This window comes from Apostichopus japonicus, chromosome 9, assembly GCF_037975245.1.
Source record: "Apostichopus japonicus isolate 1M-3 chromosome 9, ASM3797524v1, whole genome shotgun sequence".
Taxonomy (NCBI): domain Eukaryota; kingdom Metazoa; phylum Echinodermata; class Holothuroidea; order Aspidochirotida; family Stichopodidae; genus Apostichopus; species Apostichopus japonicus.
The window spans coordinates 10,098,030-10,122,233 of NC_092569.1; the positions used below are offsets into that span (position 1 = coordinate 10,098,030).

At 35.4% G+C, this 24,204-nt stretch overlaps 2 protein-coding genes across 2 annotated transcripts; both read right to left on the minus strand.

Annotated features, from left to right (window-relative positions):
- Positions 1–225: 225 nt before the first annotated feature.
- LOC139973764 (uncharacterized) lies at positions 226–23,045 on the minus strand. Its single transcript, XM_071980627.1, has 9 exons — positions 23,030–23,045; positions 21,462–21,527; positions 20,637–20,704; positions 4,578–4,638; positions 3,856–3,915; positions 3,453–3,512; positions 2,637–2,770; positions 1,841–2,074; positions 226–1,388 (listed from the first exon to the last, which is right to left on the minus strand). Exons 1-8 carry the CDS (start codon positions 23,043–23,045, stop codon positions 1,985–1,987), a joined length of 555 nt encoding a protein of 184 aa, XP_071836728.1. The 3' UTR covers positions 226–1,388; positions 1,841–1,984.
- On the minus strand, positions 6,570–18,882 carry LOC139974320 (sterile alpha motif domain-containing protein 3-like). Its single transcript, XM_071981348.1, has 9 exons — positions 18,048–18,882; positions 14,831–15,060; positions 14,082–14,190; positions 13,263–13,430; positions 12,151–12,244; positions 10,880–11,224; positions 10,024–10,204; positions 9,412–9,497; positions 6,570–8,568 (listed from the first exon to the last, which is right to left on the minus strand). Exons 1-9 carry the CDS (start codon positions 18,056–18,058, stop codon positions 8,284–8,286), a joined length of 1,509 nt encoding a protein of 502 aa, XP_071837449.1. The 5' UTR covers positions 18,059–18,882; the 3' UTR covers positions 6,570–8,283.
- Positions 23,046–24,204: the final 1,159 nt, after the last annotated feature.

Here is a 24,204-nt window from a genome sequence, read left to right on the forward strand (position 1 = left end):
GCACTTCCCGAGTATTCTAAGCAGCATGTACCTAGCCTGAAAATATGGATCTCATGTCTGCAATTTCAGGCCCCCCGTAGCTACGCCACTGATCACGCATGTGGCACTTTCCCTCGAGCGCGGTAAAAAAAAAAAAAAAAAAAAAAAAAAAAAAAATCAGGATTTTCAAAAAGGGGGGGCCCGGGCCCCCCGGGCCCCCCCTGGATCCGCCCCTGGGTATAGTACTAGTAGTATATATGCCAAGCGGTAAAATGAGCATTCTACAATTGTAATTTTACATTTAGTTTCTTACATTTATTCTCCTTCCTTTTACATACAAATTTCCCTATCGATCTGTCATTTTTAGTCTACCGTGGAACATAATAAACTAACGTCACGTTACCGCGCACAAAAGTCACAATGAAGAGCTATCCAGAACCGCCGTCACGCTTCTATATCAGGACAGCAGATGCCATAACTGGCTCATTTCTATAGCTAATAGATGGACTATCACAAGCGTGCCACCATGATGGATACATTCATGTCCGTAAATGTTCATGACAGTGTGTATACTTGAAATTATAATATTCGAGTGACCGACTAATGGCTGAAGCCTTGACGAGTAACTTATTTTTATAGCGAATCCAATATACAAGACGGTAACTTTCCGGGAGAAAGAGACGTATGGAGAGAGGAAAATTGACATCATGATACATTCACAAAAGATACCAAACAAAGCATCCTACACCAGCTCTTTCAAACATTCCACCGTCTCTAGCTCTCCACGACCGTAGCTTATGTCTCTTCATTTTAGCATGATCATTATGGCTATCGCGGTATATACGCTTACCAATTTGAGTTGAATAACGGCACAACCTTATCGAATTCACAACTTTCTCGTAATTGTGACCATATCCTGATAGTTTTGATTAGTTGATTTTTTTTATTACAGTTGCTTATACAGAGTTTGCTTATATTGACTTTATTATTCCTTGTTTGTACTCCACTTAATCATGTACACGGACATCATAATGTCCACAAAGGTCATTTCGTTTGACTAGAGTTCGAATATATAAATTTATTGAGACGTTAAGGTATGTTGCTCCTTTAGCTGGTTGGTCGAAGTTTCATCTCTACGAACTTGATATTGCAATATACATAATCGGAAGAGAAGATATTTTGTCCAGATCCTCCATTGTAAACTCCGTTTAAATTTTCACCAGTACACGTATAGTAGCAACTGTTGACTTGGAAACATGAACAAAAGTAACCAAAACAATCAGAACACCAATCATCCATGTGCCACCATCCACTCTTGTTCTTTTCAGCGCAGTTAAAGGAGCTACAACCGTCGTTATCGTTGTCATGGGTGCTGAAAGAGCTGCCTTTGCTGCGGGAGAGTTCCGTCCCTGGGAAATGAAGGAATAAATCTCATAGATAACACTATTTGTTGCCATGATAATACCGGATATGAGCTTCAATAGAAATATGAAAAATGGCAGCAAGTCCTATGACATGAAACATATTCTTGATAGTAAGCAATGACCACCTGTCCTGTTTTAACTGTTCAATATATCATACCAAGAAAGCGACTTTGTGCAATCACCAAAACAAAAAAGGAGAAAATCGAGGATATTCAGGGGTCAATGTTTTCTAGTTTTCCAACCAAGAACGGTGAATTTTGTAATTGCTAGCACAATCATTATATGCAGCCATTTGAATGTATTTTCCAAATGGGCTAATTTCAGGTTGTTCACATTGTAAAGTGATTATATTAAAAAAAAAAGATGTTTACAACTATCAAACCAAACTTACAACTTGGTCAATTATAGTATGAGAAGTGTGGACATTTCGAACGAACCTGCGTTACCACTATGGTTGCCTAGTTTGTTCATCCTGTATTTGGTGGTTTTCGATTCTATGGCAAACTCGGTATATTCAGCATACTGGGATTGTCCTCCTGAAGTAAAAATATCGAAGCGAAGCTTATAGTTTTTCTGTGCTGTCAGGTAATGAATTTTGTCATTTCCAAGCCAAAAGTTTGCGCTGACATCACCAAAGCCGATCTTGTATGTATCCCAGTTTTGGTAAAAATCTGTAGTACCATCAATGCGACGTTGAAAAACCGGTAAAAAATGAAGAGAGACTTAAGCACGAATTTTACATTCAAGTTATAATCAACGAAAAGCAGTTATGCAGACCGGGTGCTTGTTTCATTCTTGTTGGATTAGCTCAGTAAAGTATACATAACATTCATAATGGCCATGTAACGGTCATGATACTAGTATAGGCCAATAAGACAAGTACGAAAGTCACTAGAATTGTTCGAGCAGAGTAACAGAGTACATAGGTTCTTGATTTTGTCAGTCTATACTAGATTCCATAAACAGCTAAGAATGAAGATCGAGTATATGCAGCCATTTTGGAATTAGAGAACACGTGTAAGGACCTACTACAACCAGGGAGTAATTACAAACTAAAAGGTAAATTCTGTTTTCAAGCCGTAACGAAATATGCGGTTATGTGGCATAGGAAGCACTAATGCTGTTTTTGTTTCCTCTGATTCTGATAAAATTTAACGGTAAAGGGTTAATACTGTCAACGTTATATCATGAAGAGTTTTGGTTTCAGATAAAGATACATTGTAACTGACTTACTGTCCAGCCCCCGCCATTATCCATTTTACAGTAAACATGGAATGCTGAGCCAGGCCATCCAGCAGGAAGGATTTTGTAAACACCATCTTGCGTATAACCAGCATCGTAAACCTCCTTACAGTCTGAATACAATACTTTAAAACAAATAGACCAAAAAAACAAACAATAAAACATTTTCAGCTCTCATGAAATACTTGATACAAAAACAAAATTATTATACTTTCTATCCATTTTGAAGATATACGTTAACTTTTCTAAAACCTAGTAAACGTTTTCGAGCAATTGCAAATACTTCAACTTTATACTTTCAGTATAAATCAACACACTATCTACCAACATATAATTCAATTACAACTGGGTATACTCACATCGAACCAACAAGTGCAATTCAAATCAATTTTTTCCGGCATGATAAAAAGGTAATTGAAAAGGAAGCATGCAGCTATATTGATTTCTTTCACTTGGTAAGTACTATACGAAATCATATTGTTTAAACCAGGTCGAAAACTACATATAAGAGGTAATAAAACCAATGTCCAGACATGGTTAGAGAACAGTAGCTCGTCATCTAGTAACGATGTATTCTAACTTCTAACAAAGACGAATTTCATATTTGTCAATAGGCATTCACTAGGTACATTGATCAATATATTTGGCAATATATACAACAGTTTGCTGTAAGATTCATTATAAGTTTATGTTGTTTTGTCAGGATTTTTTTTATCGAGCCCAATGAAAGGAAAGGCCTAAGCAACATGAAAGAGATCCGTTCCTTCTGATAGAAAAGGTAAACAAAACTATCACTTACAAACTTACCAGGTGGAGTAGTAGTGGGTGATTCCGTAGTACTTGGCTTTATTGTGTGTTGTGCCGTTCCTATGAAAATACAAGGATAAAGCCCATTTAATTTCATCAAACAGAACCCTTTAACAGATACTACATAGGCAGTAATATATCCGTTACATTTATCAATCTTAAGCGTAAGTGGAAATCATAGTTCTGTTATGCATTAAGTCTTGTTGCAAAGTTTGTAAAATATTATAAACATATTTCATAGCTTATTTCTAAAGTGCAATATTTTATGAAACCTTTTTGAGATGAAAAAAAAATGAGCTTAAAGCTACAACAACACATACTGAAATAGGAGACTGACTTATGACATTACAAATAATATTACCATCGGAGTAAAATAAGGGAAAAATATTAAAATTAATCATACCAGGTGACGTAGTAGTTGATAATTCAGTTGTACTTGGCTTTATAGTTTCTTCTGTCGTTCCTGGAAGAAACAAACAATACATCAACTTACTTTTGTACACAAACCAAGTACCTGTAATTGCAGCATTTTATAATGAAAGGCATTTTTCTATTTATCTTCCCAAGTAACGCAGTAGTTGGTAACTGAGTTGTTATTATTTTGCATTACGATACTTTGGCCATTAGTTGTACGTTAAGAAAGAACAGTAAGTATTTCTCTCTATTTGTCATGATATAAAGTTTACTCGAATAAAGAGGAATAAGGTGAAATACACGCTCCAATATGAAAGCAAAAGACATCACCATAATGAAAGACATTTTTCTATTTATCTTACCAGGTGACGTAGTTGTTAATAACTGAGTTGTAATTGGCTTTATTGTTTCTTCTGTCGTTCCTGTGAGATACAAACCATACATCGCTCTACTTTGCACAAAAAACCAAATCCCTGTAGTTGCAGTATTATTTATAGTGATTTATCTGTTCATTGTATAAATCGAAAGTGCAAAGTAAACCGCATCAGATATTAACATTTGGCGATACGATACAATGACCATTGCTTGTACGGTAAAAGAAATAGTTGGTATTTCTCTCTATATGTCAAAGAGGAATATTATGCATTACACGTTCCGATATGAAAATAAAAGACATCACCATACTGGAAAATATGGTTCTGTGTATCCTACCAGGTGACGTAGTAGTTGGTAATTCAGTTGTACTTGGCTTTATTGTTTCTTCTGTCGTTCCTGTGAGATACAAACAATACATTAACTGACTTTTCACAAAAACCAAATCCCTGTACTGGCAGTATTATGTATAGTGATTTGTCAATTAAATCCATATATATCGGAAGTGTCATTGAAACCAAATCAGATATTAATATTTTGCATTACGATACATTGGTCATTAGGGTACGAAAGAATAGTTGGTATTTCTCTCTATTTGTCATGTTATAAAGTTTACTCGAATAAAGAGGAATATTATGAAATACATTCTCCAATATAAATACAAAAGACATTACCATGTTCTTTTGATAAACAAACGCGTTTTCATTGCCTGAATTTGTAATTTGCTTGTTCTCTGCGAATGTAACAACATTTTGGCAAAACAATTTACATCTTCATGGTTGTATGATTATTAACAACGCAATAATACCAGCAACAAACAGAGAGTCAGAAGGTATGGGGTGTGTTCGAGTTTTTTTTAATTAAACAAATAGGTAGGCTTTAAGCAGTGGTGTATCCATATCATAACCAATTAGATGATTTAACTAGATTTCTCAGGAGCAATTCACATCGTTTATCTTTCACTAGATAGGAAGGATGTTTATGAACAATTTAATATTGCATAATTAATATGATTTCTTCTATTATCACATGATATCAGTAGTGCGCTTGATATGCTACGGGACTCACCTACACTGTAAAAACTAAAAGGGTTTATTTACCCCAAAATAGGGTAAATGTAAATCCCGCATGTGGACACAAAGTATGGGTATTTATAACCACATTTAGATGTGCATTTACCCTTTATTGTGTCGCTATGCAGGATTTACATTTACCCACTATTTGGTTTCTTTTACACAATTTAGGTGTGAATTTACCCATTATTGTGTTGCTATGCAGGATTTACATTTACCCACTATTTGGTTACTTTTACACAATTTATTTGTAAGTTTACCCTTTATTGTGTTGCTATGCAGGATTTACATTTACCCACTATTTGGTTACTTTAACACAATTTAGGTGTGAATTTACCCATATTTGTGTTGCTATGCAGGATTTACATTTACCCACTATTTGGTTACTTTAACACAATTTAGGTGTGAATTTACCCATATTTGTGTTGCTATGCAGGATTTACATTTACCCACTATTTGGTTACTTTAACACAATTTAGGTGTCGATTTACCCATATTTGTGTTGCTATGCAGGATTTACATTTACCCACTATTTGGTTACTTTAACACAACTTAGGTGTGAATTTGCCCATATTTGTGTTGCTATGCAGGATTTACATTTACCCACTATTTGGTTACTTTGACACAATTTAGGTGTGAATTTACCCATATTTGTGTTGCTATGCAGGATTTACATTTACCCACTATTTGGTTACTTTAACACAACTTAGGTGTCAATTTACCATTATTTGAGTTGCTAAGCAAGACTCACATTTACCCACTATTTGGTTACTTTTAAACAATATAGGTGTAAATTTATGACTTAGTTGTGTTGATGTGTGGGATTATTCCATTAGATCTTTTGGTACTATTATGCTTAAGATGTACAACTACCTCTTTGATGCTGCTGCACATAATTTACAATTATATTAAAGGTATTCTGTATTGGCCCAAAATTATAGCATGCTATAATCGCTAGATGTTTTCAAAGAATACTTTCCTGGAGGTCACTACCCTCCAATGGTTCACAGACATTCTACATTGAGCACACAAGATGACTGAATGTCTCAGTGAGAAAAATTTCCTCAAGAGTGGTAATAAAAACAGTTCAGAATTTTAAGCAAAGATGACCATATTTGGCCAACACAGCATACCTTCATTGGGCTACATAACACAATGCAATTTAATTGTGCAGATTCTTGAATTAATATAATGGGTAAGAATGTTAAATTAGGAGAAAACTAGAAACTTCAAACATGAATACTACACTGCATAAACGTGATATGAATAATCAATGCAATAGCATGTTTATATCAATCTAGGAATATTCATGCATAATGTACAATATGGTGAAGCAACACTTAAAGTTGGTAACATATGTGTATACTAGTAAAACCTTGACTAAAAAATGTTACATTTACTAATGTATGATCACATTTTCTCAACAATTGGAAACTGCCACAACCCATTACTAGGCATGTCAGGTATTAAACCATGTAACAATTTTCATTTACATCGATGAATACATTTGTAAAATTAAGGTGTGCCAATCTTTTAACATTAACATAAATCTCTATTGACCACAAATATTACTTTCAGGTTGTCTGTTATGATTATGCTGTATCACTGTCACCTTAAAAATCTGGTATCACTCAAAAAGTGCATTACTTTGGCATAACATTGGTAAAAAAGACCATAACTCCCACTTTTATAAAATGGCTCAGCAAAAAATTGAGAAACTTGGAGAATATTGGGATAAACAATAATAACTTACTAATAAAAACAATTTGTATGTAAACAACTAACTTTGCAAATCAATGCAGGTACATCAACATGCTTTTGTTTATGATCAAACCCATCAGTTCTCACTGACCATGAATGTTGCATCAACACAATAAAGGTTTACATGATAAGACCTGTATGTTACTAAGTTGTAAATTAATAACTCTAAAACATACCTCAACTCTAATGTATGATTAATTATACAGTTCTTAGTGCTTTAACATTTCATGTTGATTTATCTTGAATACAACAGTACACTCAAAAAGTTGCATTAGAGTGGTGCATGTTTATGTGCACCACCCCCACCCCACCAACCAAATTTTGTTGTGACAGAACAAGCCACAATATATGGAACTTTCTTGTCACTGATCTAATTGTTCCAGCAATTGTCTCCATGATTTTATTTATATGTGCATCAAGCATTACAAAGATTATCGATAACAACTTCCTGGTCTTGGTATAAATTGACAAAAACAAAATCAAATCGAGCAAAGATACGGTGATGCTTAAGTTTAGGCCTATGATTGTGAATGATCACCATTAACCATCTGTGTTGAGTGTAACCGAGGCTAACTGAGGAAGACTAGCATACAATTAGTCTACACTAAGCTTGCTTCAACTAGGCTGAACGTTAAACCTTAATCACTATACCCCTCTATGTTTATTGTAGACCCCACAATTTATCACAAAATATTACTGTACACAATTTGCTATTCTTAATGCTCATCAATCTTGGTTTGAATGTATAAAAAATTTACTGGCTTAGATAATTTGCTTAATATCAACTAATTGCTGTTTGGCCTTCTTATTACACCCAGTTCTAATTGTATTAACAGCTTATTATTGACTTTACTATATGACACCTTTTATAAAGTTGCATTAGTGTTCCAACTAAATTTTCGCCCCCAACTTTGCTCTTCGTCATAACAAGGCATGTCACAGCACTTCAAACTTGTAGTTGCCCCTGATCTCACTGTTTCACCAATATTGTAATGTTTAGTATTATATATCATTTAAGTGTACTAAGAATTACCCAAATTATCATTTTACACATTATTTGTCTTGTAAAATTGTGCTAACAAACTAAATCCCTGAAAACAACACTATGCAAATCCAGCAAACAATCTGAAAAACATAACTAACAATAATTCTGGGTCAACAAATAACAGAAAAACAATAGAACTTGAAGAAAAGTCACAAAATGAAATAAATCATGCTTGAAGTTTTGCAATTAATGAAATGATCTTTTGAGGCAATTTCCCCTTGTCTTTGCATTGCAGCAGAACATTTTGCAGAAATGTCAGTGTTCCTTTTACTTTGCCGTTATACTGTATGTTGAAAACATAATATGTTGCCAGCAGGATTAGAACTGCCTCAGGGAAAGATGCTGCAGTACTGCATTTTTCGTTTTCTGCAATGATTGTTATGTTTGATGGGTCCAGCGGATCCCCAGTGTATGTTATGACCGGTGTGCTGATTTCAACATCCGAGCTAACCTATCAAACAATGAAATAAATAGGATGATTAATTCCTGATAACACATTTTCAAAGGTAATCCAGCTTCTTCAGAATCACATACACTAAACTTGCATTTGATAATATTACTTGGGAGCTGATTTGAATAAGCATCATTTCTAGCTATAAATGAATATTGCGAATGTTTCTATAACTCAGGGTATATATAAACCAGAATGTCAAATAACTTAGTGATTCCTTGCCATTATGAAGCAACATTAGATGGCATATTTTCCAACTTCCACCGTGCTGACCTGATATCACCAGAAGTGCCATTGGCCTTAGAGTATCGAATAATAGGTGCCTATATAAGAAGATTGAATTTGAAACCAACTATCATTTCTTCAGCGATCAACTTTATTAAGACTTGGCTCTAATTGAAGACAAGTGAACTGTGACCTCCATACAAAACATTCGGGATTTGCTACTTACCAAATGCTACCTAAATTCAATTCATGATATGTGGTGGTAATTAAAGGGTTCAGGTTTTCATGTTTGTTGATCTCAAATGACCTCTGACCACAATCAAAAACAGGAAGAACCACCTACTCACCAAGGGTTACCTTGTGTTATCTTTTAATTCAAAGAAAAAATAGGGATCATCTGCTCACCAGGGCTATCTACATATTACTCTTGAAGTGCAAACCATCTTTCACTTCTTGAGGTATAGTGTTTACAAACCGAGGCCTCACACACACCCCGATCAGCATTGCATAGATTTCTTTGGCCTTAGAAGGGTTATCGACATATTACTCTTTACATCTTTTGCAAGTTTACAAATAATACACCAACTAATGAAAGGGTTATTAAAATGGGAAGCTTACATCATCATCACTGTTTATAAACAGAAAGTTGCGATCTTCTTTCAGGAAGCCAGGTAGTATCCAGAGAGCTGCGGTCCATGTAGCATCTGTAGCAGAAATAAACACTGAAGTTATTGTCTTCATTCAGTGTAAATGAATGTAAAATGTAACACAACAGTAAAAAATTTCATGCTGATTTCCTGAAAATAACATAATGATTTAGTAAGTTGATGTAGTGTATCAATGCAGTTTTATCTCTGCACTCTTAAAAATAACTACATTGAAGTGTTCCTTAATTAATGTTTTATTGCAGGATTCAGTAAACCATCTAATTCATCCAATGACGACACTGTTGCTACTTTGCCTCATATGGTCACAACTTGTCTCCTTGCTCAGATTATCCTGTATATATGAAACAGGATTGGCCACATTTTTCTTCATTATCTTGAAAGACCTTGGATTTTTTTTTAAGTTTTCAAACATCTGCCATCAGTTTAACTAATTTATATTTTAAGAAGCTGACAAAATGCTTGTCTCAATTGAAACTGTTAAGACATATCTCCTAGTCTACATAATAGTAAACTTTTTTATTATTTTTGGTAATTAACTCAGCACTTTGAGATGTTAACTTACCCCTTTTGTCTTTTTCTGTCAATTGCTGAATAAAGTTGTTGTATTCAACAAGGAATCGAAGAGTGCCCTTTGAGTGATTTGTGTTGTAGGTGATGATCTTTGCTGCAATGTCATCAAGATTTTTGTAGAACATCTCCGACACTGCATCCCAACTGATGATGGCTGAAAAATCTTCTATGATCTATGAATTAAGGTAATAAAAAGGATGATAATGACATTGTATTAATAAATAACTTTCAAACAGGAACTTTCAGCCAAGTATTCGTGTTAGATCATTAAGTCAGTAAAAGAATCTTGTTTTGGCAGTTATTCATGATTTTCTTCAGTCAAACCTCTATTTTAGTAGAAATTCTAAACATTCAAATACTCTTACATATCATCCATGGTATTTAGATTCACCTACTTTTTTGAAAATCCCTGTCAAAGCTAACAATGTGTTTCTTCCATGGTAAATAAAACAGCTATGATAAGCTCACTTGGCAGGTTAATTTGTGGCAAAATGCACTCATGACCCTTTTCCTTGAACTTTGTCTACCTCAAATGATTCTTGAACTAAAAAAGGTAGGAATCATCTACTAACCAAATGCAATCAACATTCTAAGGGATTTTTAAGAAGCCAGTAACTGACAATTTTAACACTTATTGCACTGTGTTTCATGAATATCAGCTATGATTCAAGGAAGCTTCCCTTCCTGAGAAATCCTGAGAGCAAGCTATGCAGCATGAACACAAGTTCATTCACCCTTACATACACAAGCCTTAACATTGGCTTATGATTTCGTCAAACCAACAATTTCCAGTGTAGAACATTATAATCATAAGTCTTAATAATTAGGAATCATATGTTTGAAATTACCTGTTCTGCACAAAATAGAGTAGGAAATTTGCCTCTGATTTCTGCTATTGGTGGTTTCTCCTCAAGTACAAGTCTCCTTCTCTCTCCAAATGTCAGTGCCATTAATGACTTAATTTTGTTCTTGTCTTGTTTTTTCTTTGTTGATTCCTTTTGTAGTTCCTTAATGTGCAGTTTGATAGTCTCCTCTGTTTCACCCTCAGGTAGAGTCCAATCAGCTCCGTCTTTTCGTTCTCCCTCGTCAGTTGTTGCATGTGTAGATGTCTTCCTCTTCTTCACAACTACATCCCTCGTCATGTGTGTCCTCTCATTTCTGAACTTATCTTTGAGTGCATTTTTCAATGCATCCTACAAAACCAAGATACGAATGAATGAATGGAAGCTGCAGTATGATGAGATAATCTGATATCAATGTTACATATTCTGTTAAAATACCTTTCTTCAGTCTGGACTTGTAATTTAAAGAGCTATGAAATTGTGATGAACACTTGAACACAAAGTATATTGTAATTTTGTTACAAGGTCTTAAAAACAGCTGAACAATTCAAATTAAACTTCAACACTATTGTTAGGTATAAAACTCGGCAACCTCACAATGTAATTTATGCACATGTTTCATCATGTCACCTCACCCATTTTAAAGAGTAGACACCTTGATCTTACAAGCATGCACATCTGGACATTCATGTCAGATGCATGCACAATGTGTACTGGTTCATGCATCTTCTCAGGTAGGCCAGTAAATTATATGAATATGTATGTATACATATATGTCACAGGAGGGGGCTAATGTGCAAACATCTGCATGTATACAAGACCCCAGACTACAATATCCCCCCCTCCCCCACCCACCCTGTGCTGCAGCAGTTCAACCCTTGCATCCACCCAGTTAAGTTCCCTCAAACTGAAAAGTACTTTTACAAACCAACAGCAAAATTAATCTATAGTGGATGTAAGATTTTGCCCTTGAAATGGCAGGAGAAACAATCTAGTTTTGAATGCCCCATCATTTGATGTCTTTATTAAAAAGATCCAGCTGCACATAGTTCTTCACTAGCACCAGCTACTGGATATAAAAATGGCTTTTGACAATTAAGCAAATACAGTGAAAATAGTCTCCTGTCTACCTGAAAAGCACCAATTTGACTGATACCATTAGTAGTGGTAGTTTTGTACAAAGTAGTCGAAATTACACAATCTAGTCAGGTGCTTTTTATATGTACATATACGCCCACCTTCTAGATAATAAATGAAGAGCTTAATCATATACTTACATAAGGCTCACAGAATGGTAATTTGATTGCCAAGTTTGGAAAGGACTTTATGACTGCTTTAGCTGCTGTATTGTATTGATCTGTAGTAGGATACCTACAAAAAAGAATATCACTTTATAGTTGATTCACATACAGGGTTAGTGCCAGCTGTAAAATTTAGGAGGGGGGGGGCAATTACCCACTTAACCAACTCTTTTGGGGGGGTTTAGTATATTGGGGGAGCCTTTTTAAAATGTGGAGTGAAAGGAAAAGATGGTACTGTCTGGGGCTCCAAAAGCTCCAGTTTTTAACCTTCATATCAGCAGGACAGGGCTTGGTTGGGTGAGACTCATACAGGCCCAATGATCTCCCATAATAGAAATTTCTTATGTTACGGGATACTGCGGACCATCTCTATAGTGGTCTCTTGTATCATTCTTGAAGATATATTGTCTAAATTGTTTTGTTTTTACTATGTAATTCTTAATTCCTTGTTTTAGTCTGATGTTGATCTGGGATTGAAATAAACCTTACACACACAAACACCAAAAATTACATTTTTAAAATAATATCAACAACTTATTTTGCAACTTAATAATAACAGTGAAAAGTTCACCCATTTACCCACTAACCATCAAGTCCTGCTTGTACTAAGTACCTTACCTAGCACCCCCATTCCCCCCAGACAGGCTGAGTCAGCTAAAAGGCTATGATTTTATATTTGAGGTCGCTGTCTGAGCTTGTTTGTTTTGGTAATGTGGATATCCCCATCTGAAGTTAAAATATCAACAGAACTTTAACAAAGTTGTAACCACATCATTCCAAGGTTCCACAATATTAAAATCTGTAGGTTATTGACACATGACGTCTTTATATGCAAAAAATCAAATGCGAAAATACAGGCTTCCAAAGGTGTTATTGTTCCAGGTTAAATAACACCACAATTTCAAAGATGGCATACTTACACATTGACATATTTCAAAGCTAGTAATTCTGAGATGTTGAAAAGTCAAGATTCCAAAGACTTGTGCATTATGCATGCGTATGACATTTGAAGGCAAAAATTTACACTGGTTTAGCATTAGTGATTGAAAAGACAAAATATTAATATTCAAATAGGGAAAGGTACTTACACAGTAAACAAACACATTTTGTCAAATGTAGCTTGGATTACAGCAGATTTAATTCTGTTGCTGACAGGTCCCCCTTTTAATAGTTCTACCAAGATGTCTCTCCTAACATCATCTTGATGCAGCTCAAACTTGTTTGGCCATGGCAAGAACTTTTCTTCTTCATGAAAACTATCAAGCATGCAAAAAGGTAAACAAAACTTTATTAGCAAAATGTATAGAATTAGCACTTTCAATAAAGTGACCCTAAACAAATTTTACATGAACAATACAGATTATACTTTGACACAGGTTGAACAGCTTGATTTTCACTACTTCAGCTGTAAGTTGTTGAACATGCATGTCAGTACTTAGCAAAATGTGACTTCATATTAAATGGCCTCTTCAAATAAGGGGCTTTGTACTGAACTTCTTTAGGGAATGTGTGGGACTTACTGTTAACCAACCAAGTTCCACCAACCCCCCACCCCCATACCCTAATATATTGTAGTGATAGCTTAAAGAGAAAATGCAGTCACCCTGATTTGAATTAGTATACTGTAGTATAATATTTCTATTATGGCTCTTCCTACTCATGTGACAATGTTTTTGTTACTGAATTGTTGAATTCATGCACCATAACTCTTAGATTTGTCTTTTATATGCAATATTTATGTTCTAAAATGCCATAAAATATAATTGTAAGGTCAGCACCAGAAATTTGCAAGGTTTAGCTGATATTGCAAATTAGTTTGGGGCAACTGCTTATTCCCTTAAATAAGCTCTTTTTTGCTTCTGTCAAGGTAGGATAATAATTCAAACATGAAATGTTACATGTCTTACCTGTCTGAAACATCACTGGTACAAGGTACATCTCTTTCATTTCCAGCCAATATAATGGTGTCATCTGAACTTGAAGAGCTTGTAAATGAACTGGCACTGAGGCATGCAACTGACAAAGGAAAGGAGTGTCCAAAATATGTATTATAAATTATTTTTCTAATTTGCAAAACCCCAGGATGTAAAGATTAAATATGTGTTGCTCATAAGTACAAGAAACAAAATAACTGGATTTGCATTGCAATTTGCTACTTACTATTAAATCTTCAACTGCTAACCAATTTGATATTGATTAGCACTTTCATTAGACAGTAATGCTTTTTGATTGATATTGCAAACTGTAAACTGTTACAATGAAAATTTGAAGTAGTATTCAACTTTGGCATACCAATTTGTCCCTTGCAGAATACCTTCAGACTGTGATAATTTCTTATCTTAAAGCTTCCCTGAAATTTCAAATATGAATACTATAGTGACTTCCTCCTGTCAAATATCCCAAAACTTTCCACTACTGTAGGGGGAAAGCCATGAGGAGAGGTTATGACAATGTACATACATTCATACAAGAATGTTTTATGTGCATATATTATCCTTGGAACTACCCAAGTACCAATAAGTTCCAAATGGGGTTCACACATCATATTATGCCAATAAGGCTCCTTCATGAAATGGTAATAAACATGCTGCTGATAGGCAAATTTTTCTGGACAACAATCTTTTTGCAATCGTGTACAAGAAGCATTTATACTTACCTTCATCTCTTTCACCAATCACATTCAGTTTAACTGCTTTATCTTCCATCTGCTCTTCTTCTATATCACCGTCAATGTCCACCCAGTCGTCAAAGTCTTTATCAAAGACCTGAAGCCGAAATTTCTTTATCCCAAATTGAGATTTGATTTCTGGTTCTACATCACTTGCACTACATAAGAAAACCCTTTTTCTGGATCCATAAGTTACATGGTACCGTTTAAGTGCTTCACTGAAGACACAAATATATAGAAACTAAAAAGTTGTTTCTTCTAACCTTTGAAGTTCAAAGTAACAATGATAAGGAATGAGATGCTCTATTTTAAGTATTAATGTTTCTCTAAACAAAGTACTTAAGTGTTACCATTCTCTGATTTTGATTTGTGTAAATTGATAAGGGTAAATGACAAGCAAAATCTTCATAAGCAAATATGACCCATTTTTGTTGAAAACACAATACATAGCTATGGAAATGTTGACTGTAACCAATAGTGCGCAAAACCATCAAAACAAAATACACTTTACCACCTTTGATAAAGATTGCATCTATTTTGCCAAATTCATGCAACCTATTTTCTCTTGCCTCTAGAACCATGCAACAACCTTTTGCATACAATGAACTGTGTAATTCAACAAAAGCTAATGTATGCACTTCTTCAATGCTTGGAAATTGACTTTTCAAAGCTCTCTGAATCCCATCACAAAACTGATGTAACTTTTGAATGTCCCCTCCTGAGTTGGATGTCATTTTGTCATCCAAAAAATTCTGACCAGCTCCATAATAGCACATAAGTAATTGATGACGCCTTGCCAATGTCTTACACAAATTCCGCCTGTTTTTCTGCCTATTGGCAATTTCTTTGAAATATGCATGTTTAGCTTCAAACCTCATTGTCCAGCAGTGAACAAGAGGTCCATATTTCAATATTGAACGAGGGTAATGCAATAAGTAATGACTTTTGGGTTTAATTCTATCTTCAGGAAAGAGCTCTTTCAGAGCAACCAGAAATCCATGCACCAAATATTCCAAGTATGCAACCATTTCACATGGTATAGAGGGAGCAAATGTAATTTCACAAATATCCATAAGTGACAAAAATAGTTCCCAGTATTCATTCCCTCTGGAATTGAGCTTCCTATGATTAAAGGCAATAATCTCATCAGGCACCATGTTTGAGATGCTGTTTGTTTGATTTTGAAACTTCCCAGGTTAGCAGTGGTATTGCAAGTTGGTTTGCTTTTCTGATCACTTTTTCCAAAGGGAAAAAGTTTCAAAGCACTGTTAAAAGATTCCAAAGTGAAAAAGCCATCCTGAATAAATGTTGTCACAACCTTCGTCATTAATTCTGGAACAAGTCCTTCGAGCAAATCATGAGCTGGATCAGGTGGTAGACAACTGATTACATCAAAGTATTGCAAATCTGACAAAACAGATTTAGAAGCTACTCCATAAACATGCCTAAGACCTTGATTTTCCATAACTAACTGCACCTGATGTTTGTGACCAACACTTGTTCTTTCGATTAAACTGGATGAATCAAAATGATCTTGAATGTCATTACTACTTGCCATGCAAAATCTACATATTCTACCAGCATGAAAATGTTGCTGAAAGCCTCCTAACTGATGTGCTGCCAAGTTATCCATGGAAACCAAACTAATGCAACCCTTGAATGTAAACTCCTCCTGGTTTAAAGTTGTTATTGTCACCCCCTTACTTTCTAAGACTTTAACATCCTCAAGAAGCGGTTTGAGCACTTTCCCAAAGCCATACTGTTTTATTAATCTTGTACAGCAGAGGCAAACAAGCTGAATTGATGACAATTTTGACCGAAACTTTGGGGATAAATTTCCAAGAACAAAATAAAATGCAGCAACTTTGTAGCTGTTAGCTTTATTTCTAAGTGGGTTCACCACACCAAAATCATCATAATAAAAATGAACTTGGAGTGCATGTGGCTCCAAAGAGAATAGGGGATGATTTTGAAATGCTTCACCATCACAGTAATCCTCATATCGCTTGTCCCCATGTCTAGAACGGGACTTCAGAACTTCTGCTAAAATATCATCATGACTTAAAAGACTTTTTAGAGTATCAAGCAATGGTACATAAATGAATGTATCATCTTTCCCACAGGTGGAACCTAGCACATGTTCAACTGGCTCAACTAAACCAAAATGCTCCTTATAAAAAGCTGTCTGTTTATAGTCTGAGGCCAACTTTTCAAAGATGTTATTTTTCTTTTCAAACTTTTCATCGATAAAGTTAAAGATATCAGGATTTTTAGCCACTGTGAAACCAGAAGCTGAAAGTTTTTCTTTGATCTCTGTGCTATCATCCCTTGAACTGTTATAGATGAGTTCAGATAGCTCTAATATTATGCTATTTGTAACAGTAAGTGGTAGTTTATGCTTCTCTTTCATGCCTAAGATGAAAAGAGCAAAGTCTCTTTCCGTGGATCTTTCACCGATTTCTCTGATGTGTGATCCATCACCCAGAGCAGCAGCATCGATAGCACTTATTCCAGTTGATTCTGCAAGACTATTTTTATGCGAATTATGAGTCACATCATCAACTTCTAAACCAATGTTTTCCGTCACTAGACTTGTGCCTACTTCAGTATCCTCATGCCCACCAGAGTTACTGTCATGCCTTATGTTAACATCGAACACTCTTTTATGAAATTTCCGCAGATGGGAATAAAACGTGCTGAACACCCGATATTTTCTTTCACAACCATCTATTCCACATCTTATGGAGAAGTTGGGTTCAATACTATGTGAGAATCTTATGTGATGTAACAACTTTTTGAAAGTAATGGTCCTGAAAGTGTTACATATTGAACAACTTTGCATCTGCAAGGATGCCATAAGGCCTAATCTAACAAAACCTTGGCTAGGCTTTATTAGGATGGCTTGGCATAAGTACTGGACAAACCTCACAGCATTAATGCACACTCAGTTTTAATAGTTCAGTCTTGGCCTGCGCTAGCTAGGCTTATAAACTTTGATACAATGGTAGGCCACAGTGTAGGCCCTGCATTGTACTAGTGGCTGTTACTTGTAAGACATAGCCTAGGCTTAGTTATAAAGTCTTCTAATCTTATATAGGCGAATAAGTAGCAGAACAGTTAGGCTAGTAAAGCCTAGGCATAACAGTTATTTAATCTGTACTTTTATAAACCAAACAACTCTTTCAAGGGCTTAACGTCAACTTACACTTGTGACATGTTGCTTTAGATTCATATAAAAATACAAGCGGCCGTTGAAGGTGAAGTCCAGTCGTGTCAAGTCTCGTCAAATGTGACGGCGAAGCGCTTCTGCGGGAACAAACTAAGAAATACTAGGACTGGTCGCCAAGCAGTGCAGTGATGACAGTATACTGTATACTGTACTGTACGTACGTAGGTCTAAGGCATTGTGTTAGCGCCAAGCGCCAAGCGCGAACGAACCACCCTTTGTGAAAGAAAACTTGTCATTGGCTTAAAGTTTGAATCTTTCATTTGATATTATGTGGGGTTCTTTCTAATTTTTCAGATATGCACCCATTTTCTGGAATACCAACTTTGAATCTTTTACATTTTTACCAATATTTATTACCACATCCACATTCTTGAAAGGCTGTATTCAGTGAATTAATGTAAAGTAGTGTTTTAGGAAATTTGTTTTTAACCAATGAGAAGTAAGAACACTTCTGAGACGTATAGTCTGCCATTATTCTCTCGGCGCGGCCTGGCTGCAAACGTAACTTTTATTTCTAGTACGAATGAGTACATCATTGTAGAAAATTCTATAGAAGTCACAATGAAAAAAATGTTTCAGCTATGGTCGACGTTTAAGGGCCAGGCATTGTTATCATCCGTTGTGGGGATAAATGTATGCTGGCCGTGCGAAAAAGCACAAAACACTTAAACGTACACAATCATGACAAAAATATTGTTCCAGCTAGCTCAAGCTGTACTTCTAAGAATATTTTGTAAACAAGTGTCTCGAGAAATACTCACGTTTAGGCTCTATCAGTTTGAATTGTGAGCAAGGGCGTAGGAACCGGGGGGCTGGGGGGGGGGGGGGGGCGCCAGCCCCCCCAGTGAAAAATGTGGAGGGGCGGAAGTATCATTCCGCCCCCCCGGTTCGCAGGTCAGAAAACCCCTTTTTCATTTCCAAATGAGAAAAAAATCTCATTTGGAGCACCAAATTGCATCTAGGGCCAGTTGAAAATACAAAATTAAGTTTACAAAATGGAGTGGGTGTTGAAGTGTGCTATATTGCACCAAATTGCATCTGAGGCCACCTGGAAATGCAAAAAATTCCAAAGGGGAGGGGGACACCCCCTCCCCTTAAACCCCTCCCCCAGGCCGGCCATCAGTCTTCAGCCCCCCCACTCAAAAGTACCTTCCTACGCCACTGATTGTGAGTCAAACCGTCTTCATGGGCCAATCCAGAAGGGGAGGGATTCAGTGTTTCGAGAAAATGATCGCAGTAGCTTATATACTTTCCGTTGTTTTGTTATGTACATAACGTACGGGACTACCTTCGTTGAGGGGGGGGGGGGGGGTTGGTCTGACGCAACACAAGCTAGCATGCTCGAAAAAGAGCGGCTGGTCTGAAGAAAAGGGTACCTTCTGATCGATGGGTTGCAAACCTTCACCCCGTCTCATACGCGCCCATGGTTAGACCTATGTAGATCTTATAGATAATTGTCTGCACCCCTTAATCAGGTGTTGGTATTTATAGGTTGGGCGCCGCTCCTTATCTGTTCATTACCTCAGGATCATTTGCTATTTTGACTGTATTAGTTAGTCTTGCCTTATTAAACTTTCACGAAACTTCATATAGGCCTATCCTACGACTCCATTCATATCCTCTCACCCCCACATAAGAAACAGTTATTATTTTACTAATAACCATGCAGACATTTCCACGGGGAAATTCGGGGATACTCCATATATCTGTGCAGTTTGCCGTATATTTATAACACGATATAGGCTATTAATAAATAAATGTCAAGCTAAACAGCTGGCCTATTGTCGCCCCAATTCCTTTTGACAGTAATTTGCATTGGTTGTTGGGACTTTAGAAATTGGGCCTATAGTCGCCGGGGCAGCTCTGTGTTCCAAAATGTACATGTAGGGTACTATAGGGTGCATACAAATAATGACGGGCTAAGACCCGAAAATACTGGTAGTGATATATATTAACCCATGAACGAGTAAATTTATACTTCAGTACATAAATACTGGGTGATAATTCCCCCAGGGTGGCATTTTAAACTAATCACAAGTGTATAGAACAAATACAACCACATGAAGTGTATAAATAGCTCTTATCTTGTGTGATTCTACCCTCTTACGATACTTCAAAATAAGTGTTGTTGGTGTTATACCCTTTTTGATTTAAAACAACATACTAAGAAGGGTTATTTTACACCTTGTTACTAAGGTATACATTATTCGTGCAAAGTACATGTTATGTGGGTAAAATTACCCTATTGGTTAAAAAGGGTACTTTTTTGAAAAGTGAGTGTAAAATAAGCACTGTAAATGTGTAAATGTACATAAATCATTGTGTCTTATTACACGCACAGTATGTAAATTTACCCACAAAGATCAGAAATACACAAACCGGCTTTACCTCGGGGTATATGTACACGTTAATCGGGTAATGGCCAAGGCAATGGTTATGTTTACACTTTGTGATGGTATAACTACATTGTGGATGTTTATTATACACTTTTCCAGTGTTTAATAACAATCCATGTGTTAAAATACCTGACAACAGTGTAGAACTACCCGTTTATTTTTTAGAGTGTAGAGTCGTGCCTTGTGGTTCAATAGTAACTCCAGTAGTTGGTTCCTTTGATTCTTGCGATGTCTTACCTAGAAAACAGTATAGGAATGATGTTTATGGACAATTTTGTATTAATAGTAATAGTAAAAGTAAGAAAGTGGTATTAGATGGTGGAAAACAAGAATATCATTGACAACACAAATAAATTAACAGCTAAATAGATAACGTATTCCCCTCCAACCAGATAATAATATGTGCGTGTATTATAATTTACTAATCTAGTGGTCTTCTCTTCGTTATGATGTTATCTTAACAGACCAGAATTAAGATAAGCGGATATTTAAAAAGGCTGTCCATATACACAGAATGTTGCTAATAATGCGAAAATTGTAATATCATACATCATTAAAAGGGGAGATATCTCATTGACCTATAATTTATATTTGCAAATCCACCCCCCCCCCAAAAAAAAAAATAACAATGATTGAAAGAATACTTTGAAATTGAGGTGAGAAGGATGAAATGTATTTGGTGACCGAAATTTGTTATATAAAGTTTAACTAGTGAAATCATGCACGCAGCTCATAAAGAGTTAAATTAATACTGTCAATTTCTATAACGAACCAACACATACCGATATTAGATGCTGTCTCTGAAGCAATTGTATTTTGTATTTAGTATTTTTGGATTAAATGAAAACTTAAACGAGCTAGGAAGACGTCAAGTTGGAAAACCACCTAATTCACAGGCACAAGAAAAACATCATTTTTGTGGCATGTTAAACTTCTTATAATATATAAAATAATAAGTTGACAACATTCTGTGTTCTGTTTACTTGTTACTTACTTGTACAAGGTGAAGGTAAACAGTGGCTTCCTTTACATGGAAATTTCGCAGCAAAATCACACAACTCTATCAATAAGAAAACAAGAAGAAACAAACCTCAGAAACAGCTACACGAACAATCGGTAAAAAAATATTCAGCCACAAAATTAAATTATGATTAAAACAAGACAAGATAAGACAAGACAAAACGAAACAAACGAAACGCAAAAAAAAAGCAGAACAGAACAGAACAAAACAAAAAAATGCTTAAGATTTATGAAAATGGTTAAGTGTGAAGTAATGGTTATAAATATGGAATTCTTTACAAAGAAGTAAGTAAATAAGTAAATTTAAATAAAATGGATGGTATAGATAACCAATATTGAAATCGTCAACACATAAATTAAGTTACTGGTAGCAGTTCTCGTACTGCAAATCCCAGTCCATATAGTTTTCTGAACATGTCGAATTGACTGTACTGAGAGTAAAGAAAATTTTCCCGGTATGATGGCCAGTTATGTGGTATAACTTTAGACAACTAATCTATTTGGCAGTTTTGTGACATTGCTTCCCTGGTAAATATACCTAGAACTAGACTAAAGTTCTTACGAAACGTATTACGTAATCAGTCAGTCCATTAGAAATAATGCACTGTGTAACGACTGCACAAATTAAACCAAGACATGGGTATGATGTTGGGGAATATTTGAAGTCGGCAAACATTTGAAGAAAAAAAAAAAGGTTGATTTTTTGTGACGATTTTGTTGATGTTATCTATGGATGACTGGTGTATATATTCTCCCGTACATCGCGACACCCCCATTGACCGCTAACAGCAGATGAATCGATATGTTGGATAGTCTGCCTAACTTATTACGCGATAACAGTTAGCCTAACCTTAGACTTAGCATCGAGTCTACGATTAAAATCAATCAACTTTAACCTTTAAAATACGAATATCGTACGCGAACTACAGTATACTCGGTATTATATATCTTATAGATGAAAGGGTGATAAAACACTCACAACTCTGCCATTAAGTAACATAGGATTGTCATATATCAATAGCCCTAGGAAGTATAAACAGCATATTCCCAGATACCAACTGGTGTGACTATAATATCACAAGAAAACTCCAATTATACATGCAGAAGTTAATAAAATATAGGTAAGCCCGCCGATGGTTTATAGTTTACAATCAATTTTCTGCAATCTAGACGGAGAAATATGTAGGGAGGGGTAGTTATGTTCATATTCAAGCAGCTGGAGTACTCATAAAAGTGAATTAATCTTGAAGAACCCTTGCTTGAAATTTGCTGAAAGTTGCCTTACTCACGTTGCTCTTATAGTTTACAAGGTTGCCAAAATAAGCCATTAGAAAAACTTCAAACCTTCTGCAGTATGTCTAAGAATGATGTGATGTAGAAAAGTGGAAGTCTACATAGTTAATCGAACAGAAAAAAAAACAGAACAGGATGTACTTCATGTATGCCCAAACCCCTCAACCAAGATAGCCTGACAACCCAATGGGGGAATTTAAATGACTCAACATATTCTTATCTTATTATCATGTAAAAATATATACTTACTTCCGGCATCCGTCATATCGATGAGGATTAGTGCCAAATTATTATCATTATCTCCTTATACAGGAGATAAAGTTTGGCGTATAGCGACTCCCGGTATATTCAGTAGATATATTTTCAACTGTTTCTTATTTGATTAACGTGGTAACCTTTTATTTATTCCCAGCTAAAGCAGACGCGCTATTGTTACTAGACAGGCTCTTTATGCATTCGAAAAGTAATTAAAAAAGAGGTTGAATGTTAACAAAATATCACTGAAACGCATATGCTCGTTATTTCGAAGCAATGAATGGAGTTGAAGTGTAAGTATTGTAATGACTCTGAATAGAGAGACTGGTTAATTACCTACCTTACAGCAGATATATTAATGATAAAATAGATTGAAGCAAATCATTAAAAAGAGGACTGACTTAGAGGTTTAATGACAATTTTTCAATGAGCATCCATTTTTTTCTTTTCAGAATCACCTTTGTTCTTAAACAAATATCAGTATACCAATATTATGTAGATAAAAAATTTGGTCCAAAAGTGGTTATAAGCTTTGAAAATGCTTATATGTTTGCTACTTGTACATGATGTCAGATTTATCGTGTCATAAAGTCTTCAATGACGAATAAATGAGGCGCCTTGCCGTGGGCAGACAAAGAGTAATTTTCGCTATCACAGTAAATATCAAATCAGTGTACCAGCCTACTCTGTATGTCTTTAGTACTTTGGGCATGTATTATGTCTGTATAGTAATCATTCTATCTGCTGAACATTTTCAATGTGATTCTTTCCAGGCACAAAATTATATTCCTGAACAGTGTTAGCACCATAACTCGCAACATGTCTTGTAGGGCCTAACTTTCTGTTATTCAGTCGATATATATATGTACCTTGTATGCTAGATGAGACTAGTAACTAGGTACAGCACATTGTTTTTGACAGTAGGTTATTAATTAGGACAAACATATTACAGTGTTGTATTAGTGAAAAAGCACCAAGTCAAGTTTACTTTCTCGCTGTATCTGAGGTCTACAAAATATTACTAATTTAATGCGGCGATCTAAACAAAAATAAGATCTCTAAAACTTTTGGCAATTCCCTATATATTTGAATATAGATTATTTTCATAAATGTTATTTATATAGGACGTCTATTACAATAAAATGACGTTTTGACAAAAATGATTAGGA